Source organism: Chanodichthys erythropterus, chromosome 17 (assembly GCF_024489055.1).
Source record: "Chanodichthys erythropterus isolate Z2021 chromosome 17, ASM2448905v1, whole genome shotgun sequence".
NCBI classification, from domain to species: domain Eukaryota; kingdom Metazoa; phylum Chordata; class Actinopteri; order Cypriniformes; family Xenocyprididae; genus Chanodichthys; species Chanodichthys erythropterus.
The window spans coordinates 3,234,049-3,246,562 of record NC_090237.1 but is presented as its reverse complement, the minus strand read 5'-3'; the positions used below and the strand labels follow the sequence as shown (position 1 = coordinate 3,246,562).

The window sequence follows — 12,514 nt, the reverse complement described above, 5'->3', positions numbered from 1 at the left end:
TTATTGATTTAGAGTAAAATTAGAGGATTCTAGGAAACTATATATTAGGGCTGGGCGATATATAGCATGTGATTGTCACGCGCATTTCGTCAGTAAAGCCAGTTCCCTGATTACCACGAAATCACCATCATTTAATAGACAGAGCTGTAGTTCACTGACAAACCACGCGATATCACGTTCATTATCGAAGATCAATTGCCTTGCGATTTCCCGGTAATCAGGGAACCGGCTTTACTGACGAAATGCGTGTGACAATCGCATGCGATATATCGCCCAGCCCTACTATATATACGCACACACACACACACACACACACACACACACACATATATATAATACATTATTATTGAAATATTACTTAAAATAAAGCAGTAATATACATTTTCTTTAATTCATTTGAATTCTACGGTCTTAAATTCAAATGAATTTAAAGGTGCCCTAGAACTATTTTTTAAAAGATGTAATATTAGTCTAAGGTGTCCCCTGAATGTGTCTGTGAAGTTTCAGCTCAAAATACCCCATAGATTTTTTTTAAATTCATTTTTTTAACTGCCTATTTTGGGGCATCATTATAAATGAGCCGATTCAGGGCTACTGGCCCTTTAATTCTCCTGCTCCACGCCCCAAGAGCTCGCGCTTGCCTTGAACAGTGCATAAACAAAGTTTACACAGCTAATATAATCCTCAAAATGGATCTTTACAAAGTGTTCGTCATGCATGCGTCAGATTATGTGAGTATTGTATACTGTTATATTGTTTACATTTGATTCTGAATGAATTTGAGGCTGTGCTCCGTGGCTAACGGCTAATGCTACACTGTTGGAGAGATTTATAAAGAATGAAGTTGTGTTTATGAATTATACAGACTGCAAGTGTTTAAAAATGAAAATAGCGACGGCTCTTATTTCCGTGAATACAGTAAGAAACTATGGTAACTTTAACCACATTTAACAGTACATTAGCATCATGATAACGAAACATTTAGAAAGACAATTTACAAATATCACTAAAAATTTCATGTAATCATGGATCATGTCAGTTATTATTGCTCCATCTGCCATTTTTCGCTATTGTTCTTGCTTACCTAGTCTGATGATTCAGCTGTGCACAGATCCAGACGTTTATACTGGCTGCTCTTGTCTAATGCCTTGAACATGAGCTGGCATATGCAAATATTGGGGGCGTACATATTAATGATCCTGACTGTTACGTAACAGTCAGTGTTATGTTGAGATTCGCCTGTTATTCGGAGGTCTTTTAAACAAATGTGATTTATATAAGAAGGAAACAATGGAGTTTGAGACTCACTGTATGTCATTTCCATGTACTGAACTCTTGTTATTCAACTATGCCAAGATAAATTAAATTCTTAATTATAGGGCACCTTTAAAATAAAACAGTAATATACATTTTCTTTAATTCATTTGAATTCTACTGTCTTAAATTCAAATGAATTTAAGGGGGAACTATTATGCTAATTGTTTCAAGAAATCTCTGGTGTCTCCAGAATGTGTCTGTGAAGTGTCAGCTCAAAATACCCCACAGATCATTTATTATATTATGTTATAAATGCCCATTTTTGAGTGGAAGGAAAAACATGCTGTTTTCATGTATGCATCTTTAAATGCAAATGAGATGCTGCTCCCCGCCCCCTTTCCAGAAGAGGGCGGAGCCTCGGATACTCTGACAAACACTAACAAAGCATGTGCACAGAAAGCTGTCTGTCAGACGGCGCGTCATGTGAGTATTAAACTAAGTTCTCTTTTACGTCTTATTGCTCTTAAACTGTCAAAAACACACAAAGTTCACTTAAACTCAGTTAGTTATGTCTGTGAACATAAACAGCAGGGAAAGAAATCACATGTATATTAGATACTGTATGTGTGTATTAAAGTGACAGCAGCATAATATACAGTATCTACTGCTGTTAATATGAACCAAACGACAAAAGAAAAACAGAAAATCACTCGCTGCTCCAGACTGAATAACTTTAGTAGCTTTAATAAGAATACTTTTCTTACTTGAATGCTGCTGTTAAATGATCTGGTGAGGAGACAAACATGGCGGACTGTGTACAGCTCACTCAGGGGAGGAGCTAAGCTAATAGGGCGGAGTCAATCATCAGTCATGGGTGGGGCTTCTGAAATCTGTATCCGCTCCAATTGAGTTATAATTATAAAAGCATTCACAATTCAGTTCTGTATGGCACACACACACACAGAGACAGGCGCCGTTAACCATTCACTGAGTTTTTATGAGGCAGACGGAGGTGATTTCCTCCCGTCTCTTCATTTATACCTCCCTTCCTCTCTGTCCATCCAGAACAGATTGTGATTATGTGAGTCATAAGTGAGGAAAAAAATCCAAAACAGCACACTGGAATGTTGTTCACAACGTAGACACCCACACCCACACACACACACACACACACACACACAATGACCTTGCAGCCCTGACAAAGTTAAAACATTGTAGGTTTCGAGTAACTTTGCCAAGAGGAAAGTATGTGTGTTATGGTACTCGTTTTCACTACTGCACAAAGTATTCATCACGATGTAGTTTTCTATGGTTTAGCAGTCCGTAAACTCATCCATCTCTGTCTCTTCTCAGTTGATCTCGACCGTCTCTACGATGACGTGAAGCAGTACAGCTGCACTCCGCGCAATTTCTCAGTGAATCTCCGCGAGGAGCTGAAGGTGACCAACGCCGTGTTTTTCCCACGATGCCTCCTGGTGCAGCGCTGCGGGGGAAACTGCGCCTGCGGCACCGACAACTGGAACTCCTGCAGCTGCAGCGCCGGAAAAACCGTGAAGAAACTACACGAGGTATCCCACAATGCACTGTTCGATAAATAAACGGGTTTCCCCAAACACTCCCTCCATCTGCCATTGGCCAGTCAAAAATATAGTGCCGCCCCCAAACTCACTTCATTGGTTGAGTCCAGTGGTGCACGAAGAAGTCCTTTATAGCACTTTATACAATAGAAATTGTTTCACAGCATCAACAGGAAAGTAACAGAATCAGTAATGCAAACTTCATCAAATATGAAACTGATTCAAATTCTGCAAGATGATAGTTTCATTATGTTGATTCAGTTCAATAAATCGCTCCATCATGCGTGTGTGCGCTCGAGCTCTGGAGACATCGCGGTTCTTGCTTATTCTGAATCAGATATGAAGACTCACACTGACTGGACCAGTGTTGACTCAAGTCAGATTCACAAATGAATCTTTCAGTGCGATTCACAAACCGATTCAACAGAATCAAGAATCTCGTTCACGAATCGGACATTGAGAGGGGTGACGATTCCTTTAGTTCAAAATATTGTGGGACAATATGTTTTTATGAGTAAAAAGTACAATATTATGCTTTGAAATGTAAAGTAAACATTTCCCAAAATATGAATACTTGGTAGCACTTAATTTTACAGTGTCCTTATTATAGTAATAACATTAAATTATGCATAATTACATGCAACTAAATCTAAAACAAGTCCTAATCCTAGTTTATATTAATTACATGTTGTTAGTTAATATGACTCTAAACACCTAAAATAAAGTGTAACCAAATACTCTAAAAAGAAGTACAGATACTGGAGAGTATAGTAAAGTCAAAATACTACTCAGGTGTTAACATGTCAGGCTGCTCAAACCGACTGTTTTACTCTTCAACGTGAAGTTTTGAGCTCTCGCTTCTGTTTGTACTGCAGTATGATAGAAATGACACGTCTACTGCTGCAGGCATGAAATGTTGAAGTGTGTCAAAAGTGGCGTTAGGTTTTTCTGTGGAGTTTGAGCAAGTAAAGTGTGTGTTCCTCTCTGTCCTTATCAGCTCCAAACACACACACACACACTGAATACTGTACAATGTGTGCTGAATCTCGTGTATCTCTCCAGCCAGTTGCTTTCTATTATCCTATAGCTCACACACACACACACACACACACTTTATTTTTCCCTGACTGTCTTCACTTTTTTTTTGTCGTCTGCTGCTGTTTTCCTCTGATCAGTTGTGACCAACGTGACATTTGTTGTTCTGAGAGATTATCAGCAAATGACACATGAAATCCACCGAGACACGCAGCAGTGTTTCATCTGAACTGATGACAGCAGTGAAGTGTGCCGTCTGTCTGTCTCTCTGTCCATCTGTACTGTCTGTCTGTTTATATAATATCATATAAAACATCATTTCTATTCGAATTAGAATATTGATTCAATAGCGTCGCAGGATTGTTGGATATCAAAAAGAAAAGTGATTGCATGACAGTTTGTGTATGAAAACCCGAATAATATCTGCTGCACATCAGCTATTTTGTTTTAACTCTATTAGCTTAATACATTGTAAACAAATTATTAAAGGGGACCTATTATGCCCCTTTTCACAAGATGTAATATCAGTCTCTGGTGTCTCCAGAATGTGAAGTTTCAGCTCAAAATCCCCCACAGATCATTCATTATAGCTTGTTAAATTTGAGCAAAAACACGCCGTTTTTGTGTGTGTCCCTTTAAATGCAAATGAGCTGCTGCTCCAGAAGAGGGCGGAGCTTAAACAGCTCAACAACAACAAAGCTGGAGAATCTCACGCAGCCAAAATGAGGATTGTCAGTAACGGTGTTCAGCCTTACATTGTTCAAACCGGATTTTGAACTCTTCCTCTTCTCTAAAGCAGCCCAACATGGCCCCGCCCCCTTTGTTGTGTGTTCTCGGGGGCGGGGTTTATGTAAATTTTAGGGTTTCTGATGTCACTAACCCAGGAAGAAGCTCATTGTAGTCCTTAAACAGTGATTTCTGTAAAAGAAAATATCTCTCTTTGCACTGAACTTTGAGCATCATAACTTTGCAGATGTTGTTTATGATCAAACAGCAACATTACACACTAACTAAAGTTAAAAAAGTCAAATCATAATCAACCACCCCTTTAACACAATCAGACACAGAGACTTTAATAAAATTTCAACCTGAACTCAGTCTGACCCAGTTTAGTGTTGATGATCTGAGTGAAGCCTCATGGGATATTCGAGGAGTTCTGGGTGTTGTAGTTGCTGTAAACACAGGCTGACATCAGCATGACCCGGTGATTGACAGCTGTCACAGAGCTGTCAGGAAACGTTCACTGTGCTGCTGTCGTGTAGAATAACAGACTGTTACCCACGGCAACATCTGCTAAATGTGATTGGCTCCGGCTGTCAGTGCTGACTAATGCGAGGCCACCACAACTACACACACACACACACACGATATATGAGCTTCAGTACAGAACATAAGAGACATCCGGAGGTTAAAGGTCAAGGACAGATATCGATTGGTAAGCAAATCAATGAAGACAAATCGAACAATAAATCTCTTTTATTTCCTGCCGTGATCAAACTTACAAACATCGAGGCTCCAGAAACACCTGCATCAGTTTGGTTTAGTTATTTTTGATAAGGAATAAATATTGTGGCAACATTATATAAAATGGCTGTAGTTTGCAGCACGTGTTGCCTCATATTAATGAATTATTTATGCCACAAAATAATGTTGATGACCATAGATTTTTTTTTTACTTACCCTTTTTATTGAGTTTGAATATATATATTTAATGTTAATATTTAAAGGGCAAAGAGCCTATTGTAATTGTTAGCATTCTTCTTCTTATTCTTCTTTTGCTCTGGAAGTCTCTGGCAGCCCATAGAACCGCTTGTGGGAAAATGATCAAATTTGGCACACTGACAGAGGACAGTCTGAACTGTCACCATAGCAAATTCAGAGTCTCTAACTCAATCTCTCTAGCACCACCACCTGTCCAAATTTGTACTCATGTTTATGCTTATGACTTTTGAACCATAAGGGCTAGAAACAATTTTTTTTTAAATTTTTGTCTGATTCCTTGGCGATTCGAAATGTCTTCATTTTTCGTCATAACTTTTCCAACATTTCGAATTCCTTATAGATGAGTTGTCCGATTTTTGTGAAAATTGAATTACATCATCCTCAGACAATGCCGGCAAAAAGTTATGGAATTCAAATCGATGAGTTGCTCATAACTTCTGAATAATTTGCCCAAAAATAATAAAAGTTTGATTTGGAGCAACATGCCAATCCAATGATATCCAGTTTTCCATGTCTGCCATTTTGTGCGTTGGCCATTTTAAATTTTGTAGAAAAATTCTGTAGTTTACGAAGCGCCACCTAGTGGTGAATACTTTTACATGCTTATAACTTCGGATGTGGTTGACTTATTTTCATGGGAGTCCTCTCTTAGACTCCCGAATCCTTGCCGAGTCCAACGATACCAAACATGCTAGGTTTCACCTTATGGTTTGTGTTTTAGCATTTAAACAACTTTCGCAAATATCTTCGAAACAGATATTCTGATCGAGATGAAACCACGGTAGGAAAATCGGAAACATAGGTTGTTGGCTATATTTTAATGTCTAATTGTCAATTTTGATAGTGGCAAAAAAAAAAGCAATCAAAGTTGTGCAGGGTAATTTTTTTTTATGTCCTCATATATATAATGTCTATAACTCCTAAACAAAATAAGATATTTTCACCAAATTTGACGCACTTATGTATGGCATGCAGGAAAAATAGTAGGCTAAATTGTGCGCATAATTTACTATTTTGTTCCCTCGATTTACTAAAACGTGTTTGTAACGAAATAGTAAATAGTGCGCACGTTTTAGTATATCGAGGGAACGAAATAGTAAATCTTGCACACGTTTTAGTAAATCTAGGGAACAAAATAGTAAATCATGAACACGTTTTAGTAAATCTAGGGAACAAAATAGTAAATCATGAACACGTTTTAGTAAATCTAGGGAACAAAATAGTAAATCATGCACACGTTTTAGTAAATCTAGGGAACAAAATAGTAAATCGCGCGCACGTTTTAGTAAATCGAGGGAACGAAATAGGAAATCATGCGCACGTTTTAGTATATCGAGGGAACGAAATAGTAAATTGTGCGCACGTTTTAGTAAATCAAGGGAACAAAATAGTAAATCATGAACACGTTTTAGTAAATCTAGGGAACAAAATAGTAAATCGTGCACACGTTTTAGTAAATCGAGGGAACAAAATAGTAAATCATGTTCACGTTTTAGTAAATCGAGGGAACGAAATAGGAAATCATGCGCACGTTTTAGTATATCGAGGGAACGAAATAGTAAATTGTGCGCACGTTTTAGTAAATCTAGGGAACAAAATAGTAAATCATGAACACGTTTTAGTAAATCTAGGGAACAAAATAGTAAATCGTGCACACGTTTTAGTAAATCGAGGGAACAAAATAGTAAATCATGTTCACGTTTTAGTAAATCGAGGGAACGAAATAGGAAATCATGCGCCCGTTTTAGTATATCGAGGGAACGAAATAGTAAATTGTGCGCACGTTTTAGTAAATCAAGGGAACAATATAGTAAATCGCGCGCACGTTTTAGTAAATCAAGGGAACGAAATAGTAAATCGCGCGCACGTTTTAGTAAATCAAGGGAACGAAATAGTAAATCGCGCGCAAGTTTTAGTAAATCAAGGGAACGAAATAGTAAATCGCGCGCACGTTTTAGTAAATCAAGGGAACGAAATAGTAAATTGTGTGCACGATTTTTTTTTTTTTCTTGCATGTCATGTGCGGGGCTTCGTACTTGTGTATGGCCGCACTCGGAGGACACAAAAAAAATTGACAGGATTGTGCCTCTTGGTGGCGCTATAATAGAACAAAACATGAAACTGTCACTAACTGCAATTACAGTATTATGATGTAAATTGCTATATTTTAAGAATGCATTGGTGTATCATTACGAAACTCAGTATGTGCCATCAGTACCATAACCTGAAGGTACTCAAAAAGTTTCAAGACAGCCTCACCTTGTGGTCAAAAATTATAATGAAATTTAAAAAAAAAAAAAAAAAAAATAGCTAATAGCTTTTGATTAATTAAGCCTATTGTCATGAACCGATTTTTAACACATTCAATTCAGATCCTCTTCAGACTGTGCCGACAAAAAAATTATGGATTTTGTGTCCCGAGATGAAACCGTTTTTGCATCGCTCCGCAACAAATGCCAAAATGACTCTGAGGCTGTATCTCTGCAATGCTTTGGCATTTTGGCACCAAACTTTGCATGTGTCTTTGTCACCTCACTCTGAGCTCACCACATCAATTTGGTCACAGTGCCACCTATTGGTTTAAATTCATAAACCATTAAATCAAATTATTAGTGACTGGATTTGATTTTTCAGTTATTTTACATAAAATTATCTTAATATGTCTTTAATTGCTCATTGTTGCAGTCAGTCTGATGTTCCCAGATTACCCCCCTAATTGCTGCTTGCAGCTATATTTTTATTATAATTATTTTATATATATATATATTTATTTATTTTTGTATGTTCTGCTTCTATATTTGATTTTTAAATATAGCTGTTGTAGTTTAAAAAAAGATCTGTAAATATTTCAATATGTGTGTGTTGTCGTCAGGTGCTGAAGTTTTCCCCGGGTGCGAGTTTCTACAAGAAGAAAACACACGCTCGCTGGGTTCTGGAGGAGATTTACCTGCAGCATCATGAGAGATGTGACTGTGTGTGTCAGTCCAGACCGCCGCGATGAACACACGGTCACTGCACTCCATTCTGACGTATATCTTCAGGTCATGCCTCCATCTAAACACAAACCCTTTTGATAACATAAGACACACACAGCGTTGGGAGACTTTGATATATGTAGCTTTCTGTTTCTGTTTTATTCATGATGTTAAATGTTATTGTGTCCAGTAAAGTTCTCGCCAATGGAATGTAAATGAATATTAATGAGGCTTTTGCTCTCTGAGACCAATCAGAAGTCAGAGCTCCCTGAGGGGGCGGTTCCTCCTCCAATCTGATCTAATCCCGTGTTATTTATTAAAAGAAATGTCTTTGTCTTTTTATAACTGTGATCATGCTGTCGCATGTGGGTTTAGTGTTCATATTCTCTTTGTTGTCTGATCAAAGGTCTTATTGAAGTGAATCTCATAAAAACATGTCCAGTTCACCCTAAAATGTAAAGAAAGATAAATAAAGAAGCCTTGTTTTAGGTCTGATTTTAGGGTCTGATGATTCTGTGAATTTGTTGAGATAATTATGAATTAATAAAATACTGAGCTATAACTATGAGAAAGTTCCTCATTAGCATGATAAGGTAAGTCATTATTATGAGAAATTCTGAGACAGTTTCTCAGTTTTGAGTAGTAAAATTTAGGGGGTGTGGGGGAATATATGACTCATAATGATGTGAAACCGATAATGAAATAAATATAAAATAACTTTCTCATTATGAAATGTTTTCTCAGAATAATGGCATCAATGCAATTAATGTAATAAAGTAATTTCAAGAACGTTTCTCAATATGTTAAATCATTTTTACGGGAATGATTCTCAATACATATTAGAAAGTTGCTCATATTTATGATCGTCATTATTATGTGTAATTTTCTTATGTCATTATTATGATTTAGAGAATTATTTTATTTACTCAGCAGACACAGAAACATTACTGTATTTTTTGACATTTTTATTCTCAAGTTCTCATTACTCAATATTTTTACTGCAGCAGGAACAAAAAATTAGCAATTTAATTTGATTATTTAACTCAGCATGATGTCAGTACATAAATATTACCATTATGTATTAATATTTTCTAATTTAATCTTTTTTACATCCCAGCATTTTTTCCCTGATAGTACAATTTAAGATTTATCTTAATGATCCTGCAAAGTCTAGCAAAATATTTGTATTTATTTTTGGTGTGAAATATCACCTGGACATGTTCTTGTCGGATATCATATGAAAACTCACGCAAATGAAAACACACATGACATGGTCTGTTGATGTTACATCAGCCAACAAAAGCACTTACACACAAACACAAACTATTATAATTGTCTTGCATAGCCTATTTATTCAGAGGTGTGGACAGATGACATGATGTTCTCCGTCTTTTCTCTCGTGTGCGATGATCCGCTTCAGTGGCGGTCCCGGACTCTCCTTTATCTCCCTGTAAATCTGCGGGGTTCCTGTTTCCTGATCGGGCTTTAATTTACCGGCGGCGCGGCCCTGCGGGACTCGTTCATTCTGCTGTGGTTCAGCGGGAGCGCCGCGCCGCAGGGACGGATGTTGACAGTGTGGATTTAGCCTTTAATTACGAGGCTTTTAAAGCGCTTTTATTAAACTTCAAGACACGCAAAATGAAACCAATGATTCTCTCTCCTCTCTGAAAAGCAGTCTGTGGAGTGGAGTACGTTTTACGCCATTAATTCTGCCAGATAAGTGTCGAATATGTTGTCTGTAATCAGCCAGACCAGTTTTCCACATGTATTGTGTCATAAAAAGCACCAAAATAAACGAACTCTGTCATGTTTACCATGGTTGTGTTTGTCTCTTTGATATGTAGAATAAGGCTTCTTAAAAAAACAGCAACAAAAGTTTATGGCAATTTCAGAGAGGGCGAGAGGCTAGCAGTAGCAAGCTAGCCAGGGTTGCCAGATTTTCACAACAAAACCCACCCAATTGCTCCTCAAAACTAGCCCAATTGCATTTCAGGGGGGTCCCACGGTAAAAATCGCTTTCCAGGAGGCAAAATTTGCATTTTTGTCGCGGCTCCCCTGGTAAAATTCGCATTCCAGGGGCTAAATATCACGTTATTTTGGGTCGATTCAACCCGCGAACATGAAAAACAACCCGCGGCAACAGTGTAAAAGTAGCCCAATTCCGCGGGAAAAACGCAGACAACACTGAAGCTAGCTTTGAAAACCTGAGATCCAACCCTCTCTTCACATTGCCTTTTAAAGCCACGCCTCCTCCAAAACACATGAACGCGCATAACTAGAGCAGATTCTGAAAAGTGTCGCGAGACGAGAGTTAAATTACCTCATGTCTCACAATGAACGTAACTTACAGAGCTCTAACTTGTACCTCCTGACTACTGCAGATTAGTTTCATGTTGACAGTGTTGACACAGAAACGTATAAATCCAGAACAGCCCTGTGAACGTCACAGGTTGCGTCTCATAATTGACCCTTTGCCGGGAGTTTGATTGACAAGCGATCTAACCAATCATAACGCCGAATCGCCATTTTGTCTGATAAAGCAGTCAGGAGTTAGAAGATTAACCTCGGTGGACTTGAACTTGAAAAATTTGGGGGTAAAAATGTTGTTCCGGGGGGTAAAATTTGCGCTTTTGGCGTTGTTCCCCTGGTAAAATTAGCATTCCAGGGGTTAAGTATTGTAGTGATGGCCGATTTCGAAACACTGCTTCATGAAGCTTGATTCAGAGCGTGTATCAAACTACCAAAGTCACGTGATTTTAGTAAACGAGGCTTCATCACGTCATTACTGTTTTGAAACAGTTCGAAATTTCAATGGTTCACCAACAGGGGGCGATGATAAAGTGAGCTCATGAATCATGCAGATTCACTGAGAACTATTGAACAAGTGTCTAGGGCTTTACCCTATGGTTTTACCTGATCTCCGATCAGTTTTATACAGTTGTACATGTTTTAATTATACATTAGAATAATTAAAATGAATAATGGTAGTTATTAATCTCTTATTGGCCTGTTTAGCTTGAGCCATGGAACAGAGAAACAAGCCTTTAAAATTGATAAAAGAACACAAAGTATTAAGACACTCTATATTTAATCTTATTAGATGATTAGTTAATTCCATTTAATTGATTTTACTTTAAATAAAACTTTTGCAATACATTTGTTAAAGTGTATTTTTAATGCATGTTTTGCCTGAGTTTTGTTGCATTTGCACTGCTCTGACCACTAGGGGTCACCGTGGAGACAGGTGTCAGATTGTTTCGAAGCCTCGAATCATAACGGCACATTTGATTCAGCTGCTTCAGTGTTTCATGAAGCCTCGATCTGCCCATCACTAAAGTATTGTTATCTGGGGTCGCTTCAACCCATGGACATGAAAAACAACAACCGCGGCAACGGTGTTAAAGTAGCCCAATTCCACGGGAAAACTGGCGGAGGTATGGAAATACATACGTTGACAGGCAGGTACGACATTATATCATTGCATTCAGTCCTTCAGTCAATTAATTTTTTGGTCCTGAGACTTCCACAGAAGATTTAGACCACTTCTAATATTTATAGCTATCAGGATGTGAAGAGAGCTTCAACAAAGCGTTTATGAAAAAAAAAATTGCTTACCCTACCTTTAACTTGCGTTCGTTATCACGGAGCAGAACGATTGCGAGCGCCACCACACAGCCGTAATGAGTGAGAAACGAATTTTTCTTTGAGTCCTAAATTCCGAGATGGGCCATGGCGTGAGAAAACACGGTGGTAAACGGAGTTAAATGGCAATAAACTAGCTAAGTTGCATGTACAAAATATCAAACTATTATGCAATACATAACTATTCACCTTTATCAATTAAATAAAAACCTGCCAAAACACACCTGATGCAGTCTTTATTCATAGTTTTGTAGCAGTACACTCAAGTTATTTTATTGAACTTGACCAATGTTATTTTAGTATCGA

At 37.8% G+C, this 12,514-nt stretch overlaps 1 protein-coding gene across 3 annotated transcripts in view; it reads left to right on the top strand.

The window, feature by feature from the left end:
- Positions 1–10,438, top strand: part of pdgfd (platelet derived growth factor d) — a 35,577-nt gene extending 25,139 nt beyond the window's left edge. For all 3 annotated transcript variants that reach the window (XM_067366157.1, XM_067366156.1, XM_067366155.1), the window contains exons 6-7: positions 2,611–2,825; positions 8,464–10,438. In XM_067366157.1, the coding sequence (XP_067222258.1) occupies positions 2,611–2,825; positions 8,464–8,592 (344 nt within the window). In that variant the 3' untranslated portion in view covers positions 8,593–10,438. The remainder of the gene's footprint in view (positions 1–2,610; positions 2,826–8,463) is intronic.
- The last annotated feature ends 2,076 nt before the right edge of the window (positions 10,439–12,514 follow it).